Raw genomic sequence first — 26,740 nt, 5'->3', positions numbered from 1 at the left:
CTCTATACACCTTTCATCAAAATGTAATGCGCCCCTCAATGACAGGATAAATAGGTTTGCTTCAAATGAGCGTCTTGTACAAAGCAAAACTGACACATTAATAAAGAAACGTAATATTTGCAGCGTGTTCTTGTATAACACGTATGTAAAATGTTTGGTTCAGTTAAAGCCAGTAAGATTTGTTCGCCCACAGATGAATAATGAAACAGTAATAAAGCAAGTCGAAAATCTCGGTAAATCAATGGGAAAGGAGATTAAAATGTGTGTGCGTTGTGCATGTGTGCAGCAGGGATCGGTGAATCTCTGCTTGTATGGATCATAACCTGAGGCTGAAACAAGGTGACATGGGACGAAGCCTCAGGGGTCAAAGAGTTAGCGCCGTTTTTAATATCAAGACACACAAGAGTTGGCTGTCAGTGACCAGGAACACTATATTGGTTCATATCTGAGGCTGCCTTTTCTTTCTTACTAATAAATCAGTAGCTATTGAGTCAACTGAAATCCCACTATATGGCCGCTGAGACAGAGACAGCAACGAGTCTGGTGAGAAAGTTTCCTGGGTTCTTCGAGAAAAATGCAAGACTTCTTTGAACTTCTTTGTCATTGCAGTTATTTTGTAATGATAAACTTCCCATTATACATTTTGCAGTGTGCAGTGAAAGACATTATTAAAGCACACGATTAAAGCACTGGAGTGGTACACGGCTGTGTTTTCTTAATCAGAGATCAATAAGGTCAATGAATTTCCGTCTCTACACTACGTTAAAGAACCGGCCGTATAGAAGTGAGTTCCATCATGAGACCAAAGTCCCTCCATGACTTGCAAGTATCTCTTCATGCCTCTAATTCAAGGCCAGCTGAATCAATACACCTCATTCCGTGATCCACCCCGACGGCAAAAAACATTCTCAATCACTGTGATCTTCAAAGAACTTCACAGCCGGTTAGAGCAGAGCTGTGTTTATGTGCCTTCATAAGTAGTCAATAGTGTGGTCAGAGTGGGGGGCTGGATATATATATATATATATATATATATATATATTATTTCCCACTAATCACAGTGTTTCTGTGAAGGAAATCACAGTGTTTGTGGTGAATGTGCAGAGAGCAGAGGTTAATACGACAGATGAAGTAGAGCAGATGAGTTTCCCTATCTAACAAAGCTTGAACTTCTTTAAGGTTTCATTATTTGACATTTAACTTGGTTGTTCTGACCGTCCATACAAGTTGTTATTCTCTAGAACAGCGGGGAAGAGTTTGTATGTCTTAGCATCTCTAGCTTGAAAAGCTTTTACAAGATGAACAGTACTGACTAAAATCCACCAACTCTATGAAGCTAAACTTTGAGTTCTAGCTTTGCATATTCTTCTTGACATTTTTGTCAATCTTTTGGATTTATCACAAATAAAAACAGGTTTTAAATCATCCATCTGCCTGCTGTTATTTGTCTTTATGCTTTTGCAATATACAGAAAATAAGTTTTTTTTCCTTCATTAATCATAGTCACTTAGTTCAATTAGTCACGAGTAACAAGAACCATCCACAGCTGCCCTGTGATTAATCACATTATAAATGTTCGTCGTTTGACAGCCCTAATTACCAAATAAGACTCAGGGGTAACATGTTAATTCCTTTTACTTGTTCATATTATTGTTAAACCTTTTTAATTCAATTTTCATTCATTTGATTCTCACAGTTTAACCTCAACATTGGACTTTTATACGCAGTCATTCAGAGCTGTGGTTGACTATTGGATTGTAGTATTTCTCTTAGTCACATAAAAACTCCCTGCTTTGTTCTGTTGTCCCATCGTGGTGGCACCATCTTAACGTAGATCATTTCAGTACAGGGTGGAGGAAACAACAGACAGACCAACATGTCTATCTCAGAGCTCTTGGTTACCTGCCACTAAGTGTTCAGTCAAATCCAAATTAGTAACTAACTAATAATTCCTCATCATCTCACATCAAACTGATCTTTTCTTTAAATGCAGACCATCAGCCAAATCACTCATAGTCTTCATTTTGTGACATCATCCATGGTTTTTAAAAACTTAACTTTTTCCGCAGCTTTTCAACATCAAGGTCTTCTGCCATTCAGACTGAAGCGTTAATATGTTTCAATGAGAAACACTTGATAATCTGATGACTACATGAAAGTAACAGGCATTATAAAAATGAATTAAAAAGTAAAAAAAAAAATTGAAAGATGAGACCAAATTATTCTGTACAGGGTCAAAACACCAAACTCACTCAACCATTTGAGGATGCACTTGTGTGACTACAGCTGTCATTTACTGTCATTTCATTTTAATAAATCAGTTGACATTTTGGTAATTGTTATACCTAACAACTATAACAAACTACTGCTGCATTGTGGTGTCGTATTTTATGTCTTTCACTAACTCGTATTCACGTTGGAAACAATGTTGTTGCAGAAAAATGTATATGCTGTAAATTTGAGTTTTGTTGACAGCCACCCTTATAAAAAGTTTGATGTTTATGTTCACGTCTTGAGTTTTTTGGCACAGTGACTTAAACGCCTCCTCCGCTGATTAGTAAACTGTATGGATGAAGCTTATTAGCTGTGAATAGAAACAGCAAAGAGTAAATGAATAAACAGTGAATCAGTCTGAATCAGAACCATGAAAGAAAACACACCCCCTCCGGCCTCAACACCCCCTCCACCCGCCTAAAAAACAGCATATACGTCATTTATATATATATAATTTGATTGACTTCTCTGTCAATCGACCTTATAAGGAGTTAAAAAGACGGCATTATTCCCTTGTACTTATCCTGGTTTGGATCTAAGTTACATGTGTATCTTTAAAAATGATTAAAAATAATTTAAAAAAAATCATAGCAGATAAGGTCAAGATGCAAAGAATGCATTAGAAACTGACTTTTTTTCAAAAAGGCCTACATTCAAATGAAGTTTCATCGATGATGAATAACTGATGGAAATAACAGAGTGTTTTGGACTCATGATACTGGAACGGCTGCGCGGCCATTTGAACATTAGTGAATGGTTTTTAGGTGGAGCAGAAAGACACAACCACCAGCTGCTGATCTGGTATCAACACCATGTGTGAAAAAGAAAAAGAAAAAGAAAGAGCACATCTAGACACAAAGACCATCCTCCTCCATTCTCGTCCCTCTCAGTTTGGCCCATATGTGCAGAGGTCAACGCTCGTTCCCCGGGGATGTGTGTGGGCTGTTATTCTGTTGGAGTGGTGGCTAACGGGCTGAGGATTGGAGTGTGTAAGTCTCTCATTGGACACATGGGTGGGATGGCCTTGTGGCTGTAGTACTCCACTACCTGTTTGGGAACCTCTGCCAGGACACATTTGGCCAAAGCTGCAGGTGAAGCCTGCAACGGAGAAGGTTGAACATTTTTAATCTAATTATTCACCATCATGTGTTAAACATTGCAGCCTTTGAATTACACGGTACTGTATTGGTGTTATTGTACAGTGACTTGAATTAAGGTCCAGTTCTTCTTCACGCTGTGAAAAACAGACTCTTATAATCATATAATCACTTAAATGTATATATTTTTACATATGCAAAAGAGAGAAAACCCAAAGGAGGGCTATATATATATATACTGTATATATATATGCTAGATGCGTGAGCCAATCAGCACAGAAGAGCATGTTCAATCAGCCAATAGTACACCGAGTACGCATTGTATTTGCCAAAAGTATGCCCTGTACGATCTCGTCTGGGTAAACAAATCTAAATATTTTCAAACCCTTCTGTTTGCTGAAAATGGTGAGATCCCAACCTGTTATGAATCTTCAATAAACAGTTTTCCATTTAAGTTTTGTATAAAAATGTATAAATGTTATGTATTGTTAACTCGGACTTCAAAATTGATAGTTTTTGGGGGTTGAAAAAAGTATTTTATAGTCTAATTGTATAGAACTTGACAAAAACAAAATAATAAAACGTGTCAAAACAGTTTGAAACACCTGAGAAGACATGTTTCTACAATTTAACTCCATCATCTATTGTATTAAAGAACCTTTTTGTTGGCTCCCCATGTGTAACTAAAGCAGCGCCATTATCGTCATGTGACCAGGAGTCAAGAAGAATGACAGACCATTACTACTTATTGTGAATGCATGCAATAAAAGTTCACTATTTTTATTAAAATGTATAAAGTCCGGCATCTCATCCTCTTCATCTGCATCTGACTGAGCCTTCAAACGCCTGCTCTTTGAAATACCAAGGTTAAGGTCATGAATATAAAACCCCCCAGCACTGAGGTGAAGTGAAGATTGACAGAAAAGTCAAAAACTGACCGTTTTGAAGTCTCTGAACGGCACAAATTGCACGATATCCCGAAGGACCGGCTCTCCTTTAGGTGAGCGTAAGACTCCGTCGTCTCCATCCAGAATCTGCATGTCTGTGAAGTCTGCGTTACCCACGCCGACGATGATTATGGAGAGAGGCTGGTAGGAGGCACGCACAATGGCTTCACGAGTGTCTGCCATGTCTGTCACTACGCCATCAGTGAGGATGAGGAGGATGTGGTACCTCTGAAGAAATAGAAGAAGATCAAGAGCTTTCAGAGTAAATTAAGCCGTTCTACTGTCAACCTCTTTAGAACACCAACGGAGCTGGGACACCACGGTGAAGTGAAGCAGGGCTTTACATGCTGGTTCGGCTGGTATAGAAGCACAGGAGAGTGCTTATGTACAGCAATGGCCTTATGTGTGTGTATCAATTTAATGTAAATGTGGAAAATCAAGGTATTAAATACAGTAGAGAACCACAACATGTATTGTAGTATTCACTCGTTGTTTTCAACAGTGAGCTACTAATCAGAGGAACTCAGGAACCCAGTGGGGGAGGAATGGACAAAGCAGATATTACATTGTACTGGTACAAAGAGACACTCACAGAGGCGTCCTTAATGATGCCGTCCCCTGCTGCCAGTCTGCCTATCCTGCTAATGATGGGAGACACGTTGGTTGGACCGTACAACTGGATCTTAGGCAGGCAGTTCTGGTACGCCTCAACCACCCCTTGGATCTCTGTCCAAACAAAACACAGGAAGATGAAGGGCGACAATTGAACACAACACGCTGCAATGCAATTATCCACACCTAGCAACTGTAAACAAGCCATCAAAGGTCAATACAGTACTTCAGTCCACAGCAGCACAGAAATACTTGGTGAAGCTGGTATAAAACAAACAAACTTAATTTCACATCCAACCCCAGTCAGGACAGACATGATTTTATTGACCAATTGAATTTCATTTGTCTACTTTACATAAACACTAATTGTTGTGTAAGTGAACTACCCATTGATACCCATGTTTCCTTGTCTATCGTAGTGACATGGTGGTTTATTGGTGGCCTGAGGTACTGCAGCCTCACACTCACTCAGTAGACTGATTGAATATGTAACAAATAAAAAAATACTAAATTTCTTATAATTTTTGTAGGGATGTCAGATATTATCAGCCCGATATTAGCATCTTATGTAATATCTGTAAGAATTGATAACACAATGCCTGGGTTTCGCCAAATGATTTGTGCCCTAAAAATAGTTCGGAGATAAACGGCTGTATATTGCATTGAAAGTCACTAGATGGCAACACTGCAACTCATTTAATTAATCTCACGCTCCTACTGTGGTTTGTACAGATAAATAAATAAATATTGCCAGGCCCATATCGCTATTGGTTGATATCGGAATCGGAAATTAAATGTTTGACAATATTGACATATCAGATATCAGCAAAAGTTAATATTGAATAACCCTAATAATTTAATAAGTTGATGGAAAATTAAGAACTTATTTTTAATTTGCATTTTCAATGTGTCCTAATGTTTCTTAGAATTGGAAAGTTAATAGTAAACCTATACATGCAATTATCACTTTTTGGTACAGAGCAGAAAAAGTAAATATTCCCCTGAATACTAATGCATGCTTTGAATAGCAGCATTGGTTTATTTTTCTGATATGTATGCCATTTTATTGGACGTGATTAGTGCTGCATACACATTGATAATGTGGAATCTGCAGCATTATAAGTATTTTACCAGCTGTGCCCTCGCAGATGCCAGCTCATCTAGCATTAGCAGCAGCATTAGCAACAGCAGCAGCAGCAGCTTGAAACAGATGCCCCACTAAAAGAAAGTTATGAACAAAGCCATTTGGCTTACCTTCACATTCATCATCATCTGGGTTGAAATTAATGGCAAAGTCATGAGAGACCTGCAGATGAAGCAGCAGAACATTGAAGAAGAGGCATTAGTCATCAGGCAAAGTAGAAGGAGCCCTCAGGTGTTAATGGTGTTTTACATTTTATGGACTTTTCTAAGTTTGGGCTGAAATTGTTTTTGGAATGAGGAGAGGTCAGCAAAATTTATGACAGGGTTCTCAAACTAAGACTGTGACTATCCTTGAAGGACAATCATTTTGCTATAAAACATCTGGCAAGGTTTTTTTCCCCCTGAAGCAGCTGTGCCAGTCACACACACACACAGAGAGAGAGAGAGAGAGAGAGAGACTGATTGAACTTATTGTTCTCTCATTGAACAGTTCTTTGACCCAGGGCACTGACAATAGCGTGCGCTGACTTCTCACTTGATTAGTCTGTAATTAGCTAAATGAACTGTCAGTTAACTGTAACCTAGTAGCTCTAGGTTTGAAAGGCAATTATGCAACTTTAGAATCAAAATAAACAGACAAACAAATGGTTTTAGCATTGCTTCATCGTCATCTTCTTCTTCTTTTTCTGCTTCAGTGACTACATGACTTATTTTTGCATTGTGCAGGTTCTTGTAGCCATGAGGTATCTGTAAATAAAATATCTATTGCTAAAAATCATCTAAGTAAAATTCAAACACTGCATAGGAACAAATACTTCAATGTCAACTGTGTGTTCTACTATAAAATTATTATAATTATCGAGAACTCATATGCATAACAATCTGTAAAATCCTTCTCCTGTATCTGATCCGTCATTATCATCTGAATGTCTTCATTATGTTGATCTAAAAAAATCCTCGTATTGAAGCCTTTCCACACACGGAACCATTTTTTGTTTTTTGTTTTTCTCTTTCACGACCACGGACTGTCATCCAGATCCGTGACAACTCTCTCATCTGGAGCTCGTGGGAAGATTTTCTATTCATTCATGTTTTTATTGTGTGTTCACTCAGTGTGAAATAGATGAACGGAGGAGGTCCAGCAAACCATTCAGACCTGTGATTTGTTACTGCATTCAACCAGTGTAGAAACCCTGGTTTTATAAACCACCAGAAAAAGACACAAAGGAAACTGAGTCACTGAGAGTGACTGTGACCTTTTATATCCTGTAACATCCCAGCTCTGTACATCTGGTTTACATCAGCAGAGCAGCATCACTGATGTTATCATCTACACCTTTGCTTTTACACCAACTCTAACTGTGACAGTGACTGATTTATGATAAAACTCTCATCAGATCCAGATACAAAGTCATGCACAAGAGAACTCCAAATGTCAAAGATCAAAGACCCAGAAATAAACAGCTTCATCTTCATCTTCGTCATCATCATCGGAGGCAGTCAACTTTGTGGTAAATTAAAAGTAAAACACTTGCATTGTCAAAATGATAAAAACCTAGATTAAATTTTTTATCTCATATTAACATACAGTAAGTTTTTTTCTAACATCTCTACTTGTGTGTGTGTGTGTGTGTGTGTGTGTGTGTGTGTGTGATCACATGTCAGATGTGTCTCCAGGGCTCTATTAAAACACTAAAGCCTTTGTATCTCATTTTCCAATTTGCTTAAACAAACGTTGCCACACTAAATTCTTCAACACTGCAGGGCTTTTTTTTCTACTGTAATATGAAATTGTTGTCAAGACGAGTTGATATTGTAGGACAAGGGGTTTATGACTAAAAATAACTGATTAGTTTCAACTGTGAAAAATGAAAAAGTGCATCATAAACTGGGCAGAGAATCAACGAAGTGAACATCAACAGGAACAGCAGGATCCACAGAGAAAGCACACATATGGACATAATGTTGTTCATGTGACCAGAGGGATGAACATGGTGTTCCTGTCCGCTCCTGTCCACTCCTGTCCGCTCCGTTGTTTTTCAAATGTAACTGTAACTTCTATTTAAATGACTTTTGGATTTCACTGTGGTCAATTTTAGCAATGTTAAAAACATTTGTGCCAACCTTTCAGATAATGTAAATGTTCAGATCTATGGGTAAACCATGTGCTGTACAGAAGAACAGACTCACCTCATAGTTTGGAGGAATTCTGGCTCCAAACCCCAGGGCTGAAAATCTTTTGTCACTAAAACACAAAAGAAAAGTAGGTTTTTATTACTATTTTTATGAGTACAGTGGAACCTCAGTTATCGAACACCTCCCTTTTCATACAAAAAATGCCCTGGTTGTCGTACCATAACTTGGTTGCTGAACAAGAGACAATACCACGCAAGCAGCAAGTGATGACTGAGTGACTGAGTCTGCACTCAGGATATACACACTAAGAACTGGTGTCTGATTTTGCCAGTATTTCTATTGTGTGCTATTTCTTTTATATAGCGAGAGCAACAAAAGTGAATAAATATTATACGACAGCATGAAAATAAAGCTTGTGTTTCAAATCGGATGGCTTAGCAAAGTCATCCATTTGTTCCATCGTTAAGAACAAGGAAACAATAAAAGAAGCTAAGATTGTCAAAGGAGTGACTGTGATCACCAAGCAAAGATCTCAGACATTAGAAGAAGAAGTGGCAAAGTTGCTACTGATTTGGATCAACGAAAAGAAAATAATTTGTGAGAAAGTGAAGTGAACATTGCCCAATCACGACTCCCCAGCACCAGTAAGGACGAATAAAATTGTCTTTCCTATTTATAGCTTTATTCTCTATTCAGTTGTGTTTATCTTTTTGTTAGATCTAATTATTTTCATTGGTTTACGGGTATGAACTTGTATAGAAAGTATTGTTGAAAAACGACTATTGTTGAACGGATTAATCCATTTCACGTTGATTCCTATGGGGAAAACTGTTTCAGTTTTGAACTTCTTGGTTCACAAACAGCCTTCACAAAAGAGTTAAGTTTGAAAACCGAGGTTCCACTGTAATTTGGGCAATTATCTTTACAAATAAATATTAGGGTTGTTGAAATATTTATGTATATACACCTAATATTTACACAACACATTATTATGCAGACTTAATTAACGCCTGAGGTTGAACAGGTCAAAAGGTTTTGAAGACAACAAAATCGAAAGGAAGAATTACCCCGTGGACCTTAAGGATTACTAAAATAAGCTCTACCAGGATGGTGTCTGTGGATAAGTAGAGACATCAGTGCCTGAGGCAGCCATGAATATAAAGACTACACTTGGATGGACTAAAATGAGAAGAAGATTAAAGAAGAGAAACAGAAACATCACCAGAACACCACAGCAAACACATCAGGTCCCTTCACATTCAATTTTCCTATTTGTCGGTGATCATGAATGAATCATGGACGTTCTGACTCATCAACAGATGCATTTAAATTCTTCCTGAAGAGCAAAGACTAATTGGTGTGTATGAGTAGTTGAACATCTGTGCAGCTAAAAATGGCTCATAAATTCCCCAAAGACACAAAAATCCCCCTTTACTTCAGAGTACAGGAAAGAACCATGTTTGTTGTTGTTGTTGTTGGGATTTTGGACACAGTGTATGCAACGATTTGACTTTTGTTTCAGCCTCAGTTGGTTGTGATGGAAAACATACCCAGAATGCAGGTGTAATTAGAGACTGGGGTGTTGACAGCTACATTTAAATGATAACATCAGCCTCATTAGCATATCAAAAATACAGGACTAAAGACCAGTGTGACATTTAACCAAAGGTGGAAAACCTGCCAATCACAGGTCTGCATAACATTCATAACAGTGTGTTTAAAAACAGACAGACATCAGTGCCGCTCACACTGAAAGTGTTTTGGCCAAGATCTTTCTAGAAGACTGGAGTCTCTCCTTTACTCTGCGTGTGTGTGTGTGTATTTCTAACATTTTTGTATTTCCTGTCTGTCAAAGAGCAGACAACAAAACACTACAGCTGATGTAAAAAGGCCAGAGTTTTTTATTTTTATCTTCTACTATGTTTGCATCGCTTTGACCCCTGAAGGTCATCGGAGACAGCTGTGTTTTCTGTCACTGAATTAAGAGACAAGACCAAAAGACAACATTGGAACAGACAAACAAACAACACCTTCTCTGCTGCAGCTGATTTTTTTTTTCCCTTTTTTAATATTCTTGGATTTATAAAATATATTCTGACACTCCAGTGTTATCACAGAATGAAATGTGTTTAGTATGACGCAATGTTAGATTTCAGGGGTTTTCCCCATCATTGGTGGTGACGTCATGACACACCTGTGTTTATGTGCATGTACAACAGAGCAGTTTTAACAGAGCAGTTCTAATCACATTCAACTTTGACACTCTTTACATTACTGTTGCTATTATTTTTGTGTTCTTCCTCGAGGATTCTGGAGGAGAAAACGATAACGTGTGTCTTTTTTCTTCACCTCGCTGTTGTCTATTTACAGTTGCTGCTGTTGGTAACAACAACAGCCGCAGGCTTGAGGATAAACTCAGCCTGGATATAATACATGGGTCACCGAGAGCACATTTAGTCTGAAAATAAAAAAAAGGAACGATATTATTTATATACGAACTGGATTAACTTCAATTTTCTGCTGTTCAGCCTCTCATATCTCAGTGGACTGATATGTATTCAGTCACTAACTCTGCAGTTACTGGATGTTTAAACCAAAAATATTTATATATGTCCAACCATTAGCAGATAAATCTGCCTCAATATCACCTTCACCGTCCTAAATTCACTACTTTTATCAAATAACTCCAACTTCTAAACTTTATTTCTGTCACTGCAGCATCTTCAGTTACTTGGTTCCTCTGAACAGTTTGGCAAAAAGGGAAGGATTACTGTTCACTTCATGGTGGGTTTTCCTTTTATTATAAACCCATTATTGCTTCCTAAAAATGTGACTTCTTCCATTCTAGTTCTTTACAGTCAATGTTTAGTTAACAGATTAAAGTAAACAACCAAACTAAAGATTTAAAACCATCTCATTATTGGAAAGTTTGTATGTTTAGCTAACTATTGATTTTCTTTACTATATTTTAGCTAAGCTATTATTTCAGTTACAAACTGATTAACCTGTTGTCTACATAATCACTGTCTTCTAACCACCTTTGCCTTAATTATTTAACGTTAAACTAACCACCAACTCTAACTGATCATTATTAACACTGACTTTAAGCAGCTTTTGCTGCAACTGTATTTCCGCGCTAATTACTGGATCATTTTTCCAGGCCAGATGGTGGGTGTTGTAATTTAGTCGCTGAATTTCTGGCTTTTCAATGTGGCGATCTTCCATCATGTGTGATAGGCAAAATAACCTGCCCTTGGTAATGAAATAAACTGAAAAACTGATATTTTTATAAAGAATTCTAAAGCTGCTTTTAATGTGAGTCACATTAACATTTTCAGTTATTACATTTTGAAAGTTCTGACCTTGGTCTGGACTCCTCTGAATTGATTTCTCCACACAATTTTGAATGTGTCGAAGGATAATAAATGTTTATGGCCGTGTCTTTGAGGTAGATGACATCACACCTTCAGCCTGCAGCTCGTATCATGTCATGTTCACCGTGTCAGTATGTCTGGGAACACCGGCGTTTGTGAGCAGCCTGAGGGAGATGTGCCTGTTTTCTCAGCACGGTGCACGAGCCTCGGCCCACACCGACAATGTGCTTGTCATTCTGGCTTCATAACGCACTCCTCTGCAAGGACTTCACAATCCCACATCACCTATTTTCACTGAAGGCTAAAAGGTTTGCCTGCCCACGTTTTAAAACACCTCAGCGAGCTTTAGAGGGAAGGGCTGCCCACACTGGCCCTCACTGGTTGACGAGGAGCAGGTCTCCATGAACAAGGCTGTGTCAAATATGTAAATAGAAATTTTGATTAAAACATTTAGAGGACGTTCAAGATAAAAGAATCCCCATAAATGTGAGAGATTGGTCCACAGCTGGGTTTACTATAAAACCTACTACTACTATAAGTACAAGCAAAGTATTTTCAAGTCTGCATGGAATTTTTTTTTTTTGTCTATCTGTCGCCTTTAGTTATGCTTCTTTATTATTTTGCGGAATATTAAGATCACAGAACAATAAATGCTATGAAGAGTTTTGTTCAAATTAAATTCAAGTGCTTCTTTAATGGGCTCCATTCTGCACCTCCTCTATCAAACCTCCAACCGTAATGCCTCCCACCTCTGTTTGAAGTGCCTGCTCTCCTGCTGCTCTAGTCCCTATCACTGCATGTGGTTCAGGGCAATGAGCCCCACGTACGTTCAGTAGGAGGACCAGTGGCCGCAGCAGCAGCTGCTGAGAGGAACCAGCACAGGATTTATCAACAGGAGACAGCACACGCTGCCACCTCTGTGAAGGGCATGTAAAACAGTGGGTGCTGAGCAGACAAACAAACACACGCTGTGGAGATTCACTACAGCACACACGTACTTGTGGAACTGTTCTGTGTATTATATTATTTTATATGATATTATATGATATTATATTATATTATATTATATTATATTATATTATATTATATTATATTATATTATATTATATTATATTATATTATATTATATTATATTATATTATATTATATTATATTATATTATATTATATTATATTATATTATATTATATTATATTATATTATATTATATTATATTATATTATATTATATTATATTATATTATATTATATTATATTATATTATATTATATTATATTATATTATAGACAGCATTGTCTGTCTCTTTTTTTACCATTTTGCAGTTGCGGGTTTCAAAGTAAAATATGTGCATAAAATGACCGATTGTATGGAATAGCAACACAACCAGCTCTGACTAAAAAACAAACGAAAAATGGTGCCCAACCTGTCATAGTCCTGACAGATCTCTCCCACTGCAATCAGGGCCTTCAGGTATTCATTGGGCTGGTACGGGTTGATGTAGTGCAACGAGCAGCTGTTCCTAGGATCTCCATTGGAAGCTGTGAAGTCAATGGCCACCTGGGGGAAAAAAAGACCATAAAATGAACAGTGAGGACAAGTGAATATAAACAGAACAGTTCTCCTTTACTCCTCAGACTATTATCTGGCCTATTACATGGCAGGAAGCCCATCATATCTCTAACAGCTGCATGAATTATCTGTATCAGAGGTAGGAAGTTGCACTTTCTACACCCACATGCTCTGCGGCAGCCATAGTTTTCATACAAGCAGCTATTTCAACAAAGAGGAGCTGCATGTATCACAGCGGTCTACATGATTAATATTCATTGCATTGAGAGCTAACTCAACAGAGGCCAGACTAAAGGGCAGGAGCTGCAGAAGACTAGAATTCATATCTGCCTATGTACAGCGCAGCAACTGTGTGCACACAGGCAAAAAAACAAAAAATAAAAACAAAAAAACAAACAAACATTGGGGCCGAAAAGAAATCCTATATGTCCGAAAATAATATTTAAATAAAATACAAACCCTGAGTAACTGTGAACATGAAAGTGATAATTAATTCAGCCGGAGCAGTTAAAAGCACAGTCTCCTCAGCTTACCGTAAAGTGAATTTGGCATCCTCCCATGATGTAATCCAAGAAGGAATACACTCTATGGAGCTGCAGGATAAAGGGAGAATGTTACCTTATAGAGGAATCTACAGTGAGGGAAAAGGGGGGGGGCGGGTGATCCACAACAGTCACTAGACCTGGATACACTACAAATAAAGGAACACATCTGTTGTTAGGGCTACAAACTGAAGTATGTAATTCTTGCTATTTTCTCATCATAGCTGTGAAAACACTGAGGGATGAAAGAATACTTCAGCTTACTTGCGTATAGAAAGACGTGTGTTTTTTTTCCTGTTAAATCAATTGGTTCAGTACGTTACAAAAAAGAATTAATAACATACTGAACCGCGTTTTCAAGCTTCAATTTCAGGTTGAAGAATTTCTCTCAACAGATTCTACAGTACAGGCCCATGTCAAGACACAGTAAGGAGAAAAATCCTTCAACTCTATCAGGCTACATTTTCAATTATTCATTTGCATATATTTATATGGGTATTTTTTCATATTAACAAGACAGTACGACAGTATAGTATATATTATATATAATATTATTGCTAACGGTTCATCAATTTTTGCTCCTTTTTTTTTTGCCCTAATCGTTATATATTATATATAATATTATTGCTAACAGTTCATCATCTCTGTCCTTCTCCCGGCCCTATTTGGTGAAGTGATGTTTGAACTTTTTGGGAACCTGCATTCTAGCCTTCTTGGCTTCTTCATTTTACATTTTTTATCTGTTGAAAGCTGTTTTTTTAATTATTTTCCCGTCATATAATCAATTAAATACATTTCTCTTGCAGATTCCTACCTTGAGATCGCTGAGGATGACGAGTCCAGAATTTTTATAGTTCCTCTTCTTCTGTTTGTACTTGGGATTCACACAATCCCACGTCACCTTAAACAAATGAAGAGGAAGACAAAGAACAGGTGCTTAAAGCTCGTGTATTTTGAATGCTGGGAAAGAATCATCTGTACGTGACATGGTTTGGCTCCATCTGTGATTGATGTCGGCCGAGTGAAATGAAACGTATATTGGAAATAGATGTGGGTTGCTGCTGCCTTCACTCTCATTTCTCTGACCTTATTTCCACTAGAGATTTTCTGCATTTCCCTGAAAGTGGTGTAGAACTCGCCGATGAAGTCATGCTTCCCTCTGGAGTCGTAGTCCCACACGAGGCACTGTTGCACACAGAGAAAATACTGTTTACTATTATGCCTTACACTGTCAGTGTGTGTGCCCCACTCCCCTTTAAAGCTCCTCACCTTCAGCTTTCGCTCGTCGTCACAGCTGCAGAGTGATATGAGAGACACTTTGAAAGGCTCCCACACAGGGTTGAGGTTGTTTTTAATCACCTAGTAAGAGTAGGAAGACGCCACACGTGAGGCAAAGTGGTGAAAATTGTCGATGAACAGCTGGACTGGAACTAAAAACAGAATGTGATGACTTTACCTCCGTTCTGTGCACAAGCTGTTCAGTCTCGTCATCATTGATTCGGTAGATTTCCAAAAATGGGTCTGATTTACTGAACAGATCCTGTAAAAACACAAGACACATCAAATGTCAGTGCCATGGCCGTAATGTCATGATCTTGACCTGCATCCCCCCAAAAAAGTCTGTGTTATTAGTTCTAACTCAAGGTTAACACTAATGTTAGTGTGTTAAGGTAATGGTGCAGCTTAAACATAAGCACCGCTAGGAAGGTTCATCCAGAGCCTTGAGTGCAGGAGCAAAGGACGCTGAGTCTGAAGGGACGTCACAACCAGTGGTCCGTAATGGAAACTAAAGACTGGTGTTAATGGAGCAGGGTCTCACTGGTGGTTTTGTAAAAGATAAGACATAACCAGCTTTGGTTCAGATTAGGGAAACAAATGGCTGCCTCTCTACACACGTGTGCATGTGTGTACAGTATGTGTGTGTTGTATTGTGAGTGCTGTGAAGTAAGAGGCTTTTGTGTGACCACTAAATGAGACAGTTATTGCTGCATTTCCCGCCACATTAGCCTAATAAATCTCCTGAGGAACAGGAGCAACTAGAAAAAAAAAGAGCATCCGCTTTTTGTTGTCATAGCAACTGCTAGCCATGGGGGTCAGTAGCATGGACTGAACAGATGAGACGCACATGTCAAGATTTAATCCCGTGCTATGAATACGAGTCAATCTACAGCGCCTGTGATATCTGGCCATTAATCCTGCTGGTTACCAACGCCAACAGTGATGCTGGGTAATTACAGCAGGCTGGGGTGATACGGACGTCACACTGATAATCTCACATACTTTTCTGCCACTGTCACACACATTTTCCTTGTTCTGTTTTTTTACAAAAAAGATTAACATGATTTTTTAAAATAATTTGCCTACATTTTATCAGTAATTTTACTGTAAGCTGTTAGTGGGGCTTAAACATAAGTCTCACCCATTGGAATATCCTGTACTGCAGTTTTCCTACATTGTTTCACGTCTCTCTTCACTTGACCAATCCAGTATAATAGCCATAGAACAGAAATATAATTTAATCCCAAGGACTCCACACTCAGGTATAAGAGGTTCATGATAATATATATTATTATATATATATATTCACAAAAAAACATGATAAAAAGAGAAGAATGTTAAGGTATTCCTAACATAACAGACATTTTTCTCACAAATGTTACTCCAACGGCAAATGGAAATCTGATGTTACACAAAGTAGAATTAGAAATTCCTCTTCATCTTCCATTAAAATACCACCTAAAACTATGCTGTTGTTAAAACGTCATCACATCATCACAGCCCATTCTTACAGTACTCCCAGTACTGCATATTTGGAGGTCACTCACTGCCATGATCCACTGCTAGCTTCTATACCATTAACAATGTCACTTTTATGACCAACACCAACCATTCATTTGATGGTTTAACACTAAAACCAGGCTTCAGCCCTGGAAAAATACATGTTCTGTTACTAGGAAATGGACTGGAGTTAGACCAATTTCACATTTGCATATTTATAGAAAGTCTGGCTCAAAAGTAAATTAACAGTACATTATCAGTGGAAAGAACACAGAGTGGCTGTATCTCACAGCTTTGTTTTTACACTTGTCTTTTAGCTGTTATCCTGCCATCTCTTCTAAATAGGTCACTCTGCCCCTAGTGTGCGTATGTGCGTGTGTGTGTGTGTTTGCATGAGTGTAAACTACAACTACATCAATGACTCTGTGCACATTGATGGGAATTCTATATAACACAGTAATGTGTGGAAGGACTGAGTAGAGTCTAAATGTAAAATGGATGGAAACTTAAACTTATTATATTGGAAACAGAGCAGTGGTCCAGGACTACAGGATGTCTGCTGGAGAGCAAAGGAGTGTCAAGGAACTGTTAAAGTTCGGCTTCTCAAAGGAATCATTTTGTCTCCGGCATGAGCCTTATGAAAAGGAGAGAAGGAAGAGAAGGACATGCTTGAACAAACATGACAAAACACTGTCCTGGAGGAAACCACTGGCTCTCTGTCAGTTAGAACTCTTTCTCTGGAAACAGATCTCAGCGCGGGAGGATATGAGCGGGAGGAAAGAGGAGGAGTAATGGATAAAAAGGCAGAAATTAAACATTTCATATGTCAGCTGTCATCAACACAACCACTGCCACCCAACAGTGCATTCCACTGATGAGAAACAAAACCACAATTATTTCCATGTAGAAATATATTTCTGATCAGAAATGTACCAACATATAAAACAGATAGAAGAAGTCAAACTTTAAACCGAGGCGTAGTCCTAAATCCCAGCCAGGTTGATGAGAACCTCGCCATTACACAGACCTGTATCTGTGGTCTAATGGTGCTTTCACACCAGTAGCCACCGGCACAGATTACTTTGCTGCTCAAAGCGAACCACACTAGAGCATCGTAACAACCAGGATTTTTTTTCCCTGACAGCACTGCTGTGATTCCAGCACATCCAGAGATTTTCATGCTACGGCTTGCTTGTTAGGACATGGTGTGACTTCAAATCGTCAGACTTGTGGCGAGATGTCAGCTCCAGCTGACATTTAATGCCCTGAGGTGTATTTGTCAGTGTGAGTGAACAGAAGCAGCTCAGGTCAGTGCTACACCCAGTAATAAAACAGATCCATAATCAATCCACTGAATCAACGAAAACAGAGGTTTAACATAATCCTCGTGTCACTCATGTCACCAGTGTGAGGAGGACACCCTGTCCTCTCAGTGTGTATGACATTTAGATCCTGGTCACATGGACCGCATGTATTCATAATCTAAGACCACTGAAACAAAGACTTTGAATTTACAGCCCGTCTCCCCTCGTCTACTGGGGCTCGTCTGAAAACATTACACTGTTGGTGTTCCCATTAAAAACATGTGCTCATCTCACCTTATCGTCAAGCTTCTTGGCACAGAAAGAGAGCTCCACATATCCGTTGTTGCCAGAAATTTCCTCAGCGTGCACCTGATGGGAAACAAGATCAGTGTTTAATATTTTGTTATTCAGTGAGTGAGTCAGTGGCTGCCTCTTGATCTTTTCCCTCTGTTCTCCAGTCAGACCAGCTTTGAGCTGGTCAGCTATTAGAAACTACACAAAGACCGTGAATGACATTCTGTTCAAAATGAAACCATTCCATGTTCAGCTTGATGTTTTGTTTTATCCTAGAAATGCAAGGATTTTTATATGAGTAGGATGCTGGCCTGCCTGCAGTCCAGAGCTTTTCCCCTGCTAAAATGGTCATTTGCATTGTGATAAGAAAAAACAGGCAGAGGCGACAACAGACAACAGTCAAGTCGTTTGTTTGTCAAATGAACCACAGACCCGCAGACATTAAATTCCCAAGTTACGAAATAACTGCGGAAGATTACTGACTTGGTAGACTTCGCTATTACTTCTTGAATTAGTTTATGTTTAACAACTAAAATTACTTCACAGCAATGTCCATCTGGAAACCTTGCTTCTCTTCATTACAGAAACATATCTGCCGTAACAGTTTGTGTTATGGTGTTTTGACGTGACGTTAACTTGACCTTTCTCTCGCAGCAAGCCTTGTTTTTGAACCAATCCATTCCAATAACCAGCACATCTGAATCTCTGTCTTTGTGTTGAGGATCCATTGTCCAAACCTTTGACAATATGTTGCCCAGGTTTATATTGTTCTGAGTGGTTGGAGTACTTGTTGCTGCTGCTGTTTTCTCACCCTGCTTCTCAGCTTGTACGGCCTTGACTTACAGATTGACTGAAATGTTGCCACTGCAGGCTCCCACAAAGCTTGCTCTTTAAGTGCTTTTCCCCTTCATATTTATTTGTACTGGAAAAAATCTTTACTACATGAATCAGAAAATTTTTTTTAGTTTGCTTTTGAATGCAGAGAAAATTAACATTTGAAAACTTGACTTTTCTTCCACGTAGAAGAAAAAAAAAGTTTACATCTCGCAAGCGGTGAAATGACACTTGTCAGACTGCTGCTCCGCTCTGTCGTTTTTCAGAGCATGAGGCGCCAGCAGATGATGAACTCTACCTGAGGAGAACAAGGTGGTTTTCCTCTGTGGCTGTTCAATCTTGTGCTCATAGAACGTTCTGAATATCCAGTCGTCGTGCAGTCAGTCAGTCAGTCAGTCAGTCAGTCAGTCAGTCAGTGAGTTTCTTTAAGGGCCACCACCTGAGGTTAGAATTCTTGGCACCAGAACATTCTGTGCCTTACTTTACAGACTGGGACTCTTGTGTTGGTGGAAGTGTGGGGAATATGTCGCCTTTGGGACACTGCAGTGAGAAATCCAGACCATGTAATATCAAACTGGGATTTCTGCCTGTATTCTTGGCATAAAGTAATGTCATGTGTGGGAATTGGCAGGGATTTGAATGAAGTCTAGTATTTGAGGAAGCCAAAGAAGAAAACGGTGTTAAAATACAACAATTCTAAAGTCTTTCAAGGTTAAAGATGTCTGTTGTTGTTTTTTTTGTTTGTTTGTTTTTTTGCTTGATGGCCACAACCCTTCCTAAAAAAGAAAAAACAGAAAACAAGATGGATGTAGATGTGGGAGAAATTTGACTTTCCAAGTTTATAAAAATAAACTTATTTACTCTTAATAATTTCCACACACTTTCCTACAGGCGAGCACTTTTTTAAATTATGTTCTTAGGTGTTTAGGACACAATTTGCAAAAAACCAACATCAAATTGTGTTGAAGAGTTCCACTTATATCAACAGGTCAATTGAAGATGCACAAATTCTGTCCTTTGTCTTTACTTTCTCTTTTTTCTTTTCTATTGTAGACGGTCAGCAGAGTCAGTAGACCGTAGTAATTCACACGTCAAAACTCAAAGATGACAAGTTAAGCTAGAAGAACTAGCTTCACTTTAGTAATGTAATGTAATGTAGTAATGTACTATTCATGCCTACATTCCCCTTACGTAGAAGGAAAAAGGTAATCAGCAGTTAAATTGAGATTTCACATTTCAGTCTATTGAGCGGGATCCAGTTTGATGAATGACTAGTTTGAGGTAATGTAATATCTGCTCTGCCCAAACAGTCACCAGTTATTTCTCTTACAATTTGAAAATAAATCTATATGCATTTATTCCATTATGTATAAATGTTAGAAAAACAACAAGATAAAAGGCATCAGCTGGTTTCTAATAAAACCTAATTGGAAAAAATATAGTCTCCTGTGTGATCTGCAAATCACAGCAGAGCTGGCCCAGTTGATTATTTGCTAGCAGCTCTGCTTTGTTAACTGTATGATTGTAGTTAATGAAGCAGCAGCTCTACTCTCTCACATCTGACACTGTGATGTCTAAACTATGCATCATTTATTGTGGACTGCTCGTCTCCTCGTGTGTATTCTCATGTGTAACAGGAATAAGGCCTGGTGCCACCAAAAATGGACCGACTGAGGACAGAAGGACACATCACACACAAAAAAGCAATAAAGAAAGAATAAATAAATACTTCATCACATCCGAATGAAAAAATGTGTTAAACATTGGAGGAGAACCATTCTGAAGAATGCTCATGGCCATCAGCTACATTCAGTCTAAATACACAGACAGTTTAGTTCATCCGTGAAACAAGGTCACAGGCAGAGGGTAAATAAGAGAGAAACCTACAGTGATGGTGGATTTGCCGGCATATTTTCCATACTTCAGCAACAAAGGCTTCACCATCTTCTTTTGAGCCACAATCTGTGAAGAGCAGGATCAGCACAGGTGTCCAGAAATACTTCACAAACAAAAGCAAGTATTGTTCAAAGAACAGCGTTTTAAAAAGTTTATGCAAGTCTATAGGACCAACCTGGCCGAGGGTGCACTCCACCCCGCCCAGGAAGTCGTCATCACGACCCCCGATGCTGTGAGTGCCGTGGATGTCGTAGACCTCGAACCGCAGCTTCTGAACTTCCTCAAAGTAATAGTCCACCATGAAAACCTTAGCAAAGACCGGGTGCAGGTTGCTCTTGATCACCTCTGTTCGGTCCAGCTGAGAAAAAGACACAATGGTTTATTTTAGACGGATCATGGAGAGTAACTTTCTCATCCGTTTTAATGTTTCTGCTCAGCTCCTTCATCTGTGAGGTTTATTTGTTAATCTGCAGATTATTTTTGGGTGGCTGTTCACGCACCACTGCCTTATTAGATTTAATTTATTTTTAGAATACAGATACAGATAAATGGAGAGTTAAGGAAAATATTTTTGGGAGTATTTCTACTTTATATTCTTCCCTTTTCTCTCAGAGATATGAAAGATCCATTTGTTTCTTTAGTTTTTTTCTTTAACTGTTTAAACCGAAATGAAAAGACTGCTTCCAAAAAATGTATTTTCGGAGTCGAAACAGAAAGACTGGACTAAAGATCAAGAGGAAAAGATTTTATGGAATAAGTGATGCAGAAATAATTGGTTCACATCATTATTGACATTTTGAACTCTTCCAGAGAGAATGCAGGAGGAACTCTAATGGTTTTTTCAGACGATTGTGTGAGACATGGTCAAAAGTCGTGAAATGTCACATGATCATCGGACCCCGATACGAGGACGCACCCACTCAGCTGTGGAACAATATTTCAGAAGGACTAAATACTAAGGTCAGATTGGGATCATCTGCTGCTTCATTCAATCTAACAGGAATTCATATGTGCAAACAGTAGTGAATAGGTGGGATAAACCGAATATTAGCTGAAAATTCCATCAGTAATTTGCTTTTTTTAAGACATGACAACAAACAAAGACCAGCAGTTCCCAACGGTGTGCCATGAAAGATCATGTGAAAGATTCACCTAAATGGTCTGAAAACTGTGATTTATTTATCAAAATCATTTGTCTGCTTTGATCAATGAGACGGTGATGGATGCAACCTATAAAAAGTGATTAAAATTTTTTAAATAAAAATAAAAACAGCAAGTCTCAGAGCTGTTGAAGAAATGTTATGTTCAACGAAACAGGCCAGGGTTGAAGGCTGAGTCATTAAATTCAGTATGACCAGAATTAGAAGATGCATGTATTTCATTACATATATTTTTTGTTTGGTGGTAGTTTTAGTGACTTTTTAATGTTAATTACAGGCTGTGGCTGAAGAACAGTTGGGAAACACTGCAGTGTAGTACATTGAAAAAGTCATCAAAGTCATAAAAGAAGTCTGTGCGACTAGTCCACAGGTGGAGGCTGGGCTCTATTCGCTCATGCAGTGCAAATGAATTAGCAACAGCTGAATCTGACAGTCAGAGGTAAATGATAAATGGTCACCTCCCACCGTGATGAAATTAAAAACTAAACAAGATAAAAAATCAGTAGCTCTAAAGAAACAGCAAACGACAGGAGAGGATTTGTCAGTATTAGCAACTCCTGAATGTCGGAATGTGTTAATATGTGTCTTTTTACTTAGATTAACATGAAGAAATAACAAGTATGGCTTTTTTCCTTTTCTACACCTCTGAGAAATCCCTGACAGAGAGTTGCTTCTTTGATGCATCATAAAACGTGTTCTGTGTACATTTGATTGGACAAGAAGCAGTACTGTGCAAAAGTGGTTGTATATATTTACTATATACTGCAGTAACTTCTAGACTAACGATGTACTATATACAGTACATGTTTATATCCAGGTGGTTATTTTGTTACAGAAATGTCAATGAAGACACATTGCAGGTGAGAGAGCTTGTTTCCTAGCCACAGGGAGCTGACCTCTCTCTCTCTCTCACTCTTTATTTTTACATAAATATTTATTTTTTATGCATTCTTTTCTCATTAGTACTTAAAATTAATTCACGGTAAATACATTTTAATCCCCTCTGAGTTCTACTGTGTCGACACTGACATGTTGTGCTGCAGTTACCTCTCTCTCTCTCTCTCTCTCTCTCTCTCTGTCTCTTTACACCTTAGTGTTTAAAAAAATCACAACAGCAGTCGTTGTAACCAGAACAAGTTGTCTTTGTTTCCAATTTACTCTGACAAATACTCTATAACAAAACAAATCACCAGGTTGGAACTGACTTCCACATCAGCACCTCTCCCCATTTCTCATGATTGTCTTTTCCCGTCTTCTCCTCCTCCTTTACTGCCTCTGCCATCTGGATGGACAGATTCAGGATGAGTCTGATAAGTCTGTTTGCTGATGAAAGCTTATCAGTGTGCAGATGATAGGCTGAGCTGAAGTCTCTGACACCTGTTACTGGTCTGAGGCCAGAAGTACAAGCATCTCTGAGAAGAGATAATGAAGCTTTCTTTAATCAATGGCATGGTATTTTTAGCCTACTTGACTCTGGTGTCACTCCGGTGCAGGGTCCTGGTGACATAAGGAGAGGGAGAACAAAAACAACCTAATGACAAATGTCGCTTCTTTTATAGTTTCCTGAAATGAACAGATGATGAAAGACGAGACTTTAGAACTAAAGTGAACATGTTTCATAAAAGAGCGTCTGCAATCAGTGAGCCGTGGGCTGAGAAGAGAGAAAAAGGCTAATATGCTGATTATCTGAGTGGGCTCAGCCTCTTCCTCAGTTGTTGTTGATGTAACCAAACAATTGGCTCGAGCAATCCTGCCTGCCAGCTCTGAAGGACTTGACGGCAGAGGATTGGATAACTTGTGTACACCGTCATAAATGTCCAGACCCACAGAGACAGACTGTGTTTATTTTACATCATCTGAATCATTTGCTTCATTTAGTCGCACTAAAAATAAACTATATTCATCCTACACTGAGCCCCGGTCGGTCATCAAGTTACAGCCACATATCACATTACAACCAAGAGTGATCCATAACTGAGTGTGTGACACTGTCAGCAAAGTGCCGTTGCCACCATCATTTATGTCTGAAAATAGTGTCTTAATTTTTCTACCCAAACAATCTAGTGGATGGATGCAGTATAAATCTGGCTGAGCTCTACAGCTCATCATTCTCTCACACATCTGTGATAAGGCAGGTTGTTGCTCGATGAAGGTTTGGGTGGAGCGTCTATAATTAGATACCTCAGCTACATTTGAACTCTGCTGTAAAGACCTCTTCTCTGAGCTTAATTACCAAGGAAGTGAGCGAGCGACCTGCTGCCTACTCCCCAAACTGCCATGGCACCAATCCAACTACGTTAACATGTTAAACTAAAACACACACTTCAGTGCAGACCGCTGACTGAATTTACCAGGAGGGAAAAGATTTGTTTGAAAATACTAAGTTGATGTAACAAACATGGCTGCATCCTATGTGTTTTATTGTTAAAAAAAAACAAGTTGTCTATAAAACATGATATTTCCAAAATGGTGGGGGGAAAAAACTTGCAAAAACTGCATGTTCACCAAAGCTTGAAGAGATTATTCTTTATGATAGAGCTTGTTTGTTTGCTGCTGTGAGATAGAAAAAATAATGGAAACCATGAATATTTCACATGCTTTTTGTTTGAATGCTATAATGGCATTCTTTTAAAATTTGTCGGTTCAGACAGAGGGTGAAAGGCTGAGTAGGAGTCTGTCTGTCTGTTTCACCAAAAAGAAAAAGAAAAACATTGCTGTCAAGGTGTCGGAATCAGGCAGAATTACTTAAACATTGAATATAGAGATTAGAAAAGATAAAAAGAAAAGATAGTGGATCACATCCTTAAAAACAATCATATATAGAACTGTGGTTTAACACTTCACCCTCAACATTTCACCCTCCAACTCTCAGGTGCCTCAAATGCGCATTTGTCTGATCAAAGGAAAAGAAATAGTAATGGTCTCACCTCCGTCCACTGTCCATTGGTCTGAACCATGAGCATGACACATGGGTCTGATTTATTGAGAGTGTCTCGGTCCAGTAGAGCTTTGCAAGAAACACGTAGCTCCACTTTGGAGACGCAGGTTGCTGGACCACTGAGGCTGGTTCCAGGGGAAGTGGCTTCTTGAACGTCATTCATCCTGGCTCTCAGTGCAAGAGGAGCTGCCAGCAAAGCAGTGTGATCTGAGGCTGCTGTGGTGTAGCTCTGAAAGAAGAGGAGTATGTGTGGTTGTCAGTGGAGTACTCTCTGTCAAGACCTGACACACTCACAAGAGACAAAGTCTTCTGACTCAGCGCAGATGTTTTTAAAAAAAGAGCTGAGATCCTGTCAAAACCCTGGGGGAAAACCCAAGCTGTTATTCCTTCCTGTCAGATCAATCCCCAGGGGGAGGGGTATCATCTCACCTCTGTAAGGATGAGAGACTGAGCATGAAAGAGGTGAGGTTGTCACACCCTAGATTCTGTTCAGATGATCAAAATAATTGTTGGTCTTTTTTAGACATCCTCTATGTACCGAGTGTAAGAGTGAATTATGATGTATTCTGCAGATAGACCAGAATAGAATAGAACAGCAATATTATCAGTAGACATGGAACAACTAAATTGGAAACTGTTTCTTGGTGCAAATAAAATTACCAAAGAACCTCCATTAATTATATAAGGACGATAAATACAATTATCTGTGACACACATGGAATCACACTGCTGGACAGCACAGCATTATCGCAGTAATAGTGCAGTACCTGATTGTAGGTAGTGTACACAGTAAATTGCCGTTACATTAGTTTTGGACTTTATAGACCTGTTACGTAAGTTCCGAGATGTTTTGTTAAGCTGAAACAAACACTTATAGAGGACGTGGAAGGCATCCGCCCTGTTGAAGTGTCCTTGAGCCATGAGGTTTTTGACCCCACGTAACTGCCCTTATGGAAAGAGGAGGGAGGTAGGTCAGTTGTCTGCTGCAGCCTCATTGACTCGAGGTTTTATATTAGCCGTACCAGTGTAATGGACCAGAACGCGTTTGAGTTTCAGCACCGCGGACAGCGCCCGTTGACTCATCAACAGCCAAATAAGAAACAGCTGTTAAAAACCTCGGCACCACATGAAGAGCCTTAGATTTCAAACTTGTTACTCAAGTCAACCGGTCCGTGTCATCAGTGATTAAATTTGACCCGGAACAGCGTCAAGATCCCGGTTAGAAAAGCAACACGTTCACTCGGAACAAAAGTTAATCATTGGACACACGGGTGAAACTCCGCGTCCTCGTTCAAAGCCATCATTAACGTTTGGTTGTTTTGCTGGAAATAAAATCAAAACATAGTTTCACCACGTCCGTTTCTCTTTCTGCTCACTTCCAGTGACCGCGCTAAGGCTGCATATTTAAAAACAGTAGAAACAAGCAACAGCAATTAATTTCTTCACCCCAGTAAAGGTGTCGGAGTTGGAAAAAATAAGATGAATATATTTCTTACCTGTCGTTCTTTTCTATTCGTGCACACACTGTGTTCTCATGACACAATTACTTGTTTTTCTCTGCCAAAAATCGCCGGTTACGGGCTGCTGAAGAGGAGTGAGCTCCTGAGCTCGGTTTGCGGAGAAGGGGAGTAGTGGAGAGTCCATATGCTGATGTGCAAACGGTGAGGAGGGAGAGAGCTCATTTGTGTTAGCGCTCTAGCATAAAAAATAAAAAAAAATCTCCCACTGAGACGAAGAGAAACATTTTAATTCCCTGATATACCTTGTTAAAATTATTTTAGGGGTCACTTAAAAACACTTAAAAGCTTTTCTTTAGGTGTTAGAACATTTTACTCCTCCACACA

At 38.9% G+C, this 26,740-nt stretch overlaps 1 protein-coding gene across 2 annotated transcripts; it reads right to left on the bottom strand.

The window, feature by feature from the left end:
* Positions 1-1,062: 1,062 nt before the first annotated feature.
* On the bottom strand, positions 1,063-26,740 carry cpne7 (copine VII). Of its 2 annotated transcripts, XM_008337032.3 has the most exons (16): positions 26,393-26,740; positions 24,886-25,125; positions 20,974-21,156; positions 20,790-20,864; positions 18,069-18,143; positions 15,149-15,232; positions 14,962-15,051; positions 14,779-14,877; positions 14,507-14,593; positions 13,684-13,743; positions 13,005-13,138; positions 8,264-8,318; positions 6,185-6,236; positions 4,911-5,044; positions 4,310-4,546; positions 1,063-3,372 (listed from the first exon to the last, which is right to left on the bottom strand). In XM_008337032.3, exons 2-16 carry the CDS (start codon positions 25,057-25,059, stop codon positions 3,220-3,222), a joined length of 1,692 nt encoding a protein of 563 aa, XP_008335254.1. In that variant the 5' UTR covers positions 25,060-25,125; positions 26,393-26,740; the 3' UTR covers positions 1,063-3,219. The 2 variants fall into 2 exon arrangements, with proteins under 2 accessions (XP_008335254.1, XP_024909328.1); XM_025053560.1 differs by lacking the exon at positions 26,393-26,740 and having other exon boundaries at positions 24,886-25,385.

This window comes from Cynoglossus semilaevis, unplaced genomic scaffold, assembly GCF_000523025.1.
Source record: "Cynoglossus semilaevis isolate Cse_v1.0 unplaced genomic scaffold, Cse_v1.0 scaffold1102, whole genome shotgun sequence".
Lineage (NCBI taxonomy): Eukaryota > Metazoa > Chordata > Actinopteri > Pleuronectiformes > Cynoglossidae > Cynoglossus > Cynoglossus semilaevis.
Note: the sequence above shows the minus strand (reverse complement) of the source record. Positions and strands in the feature narration are given on the sequence as shown.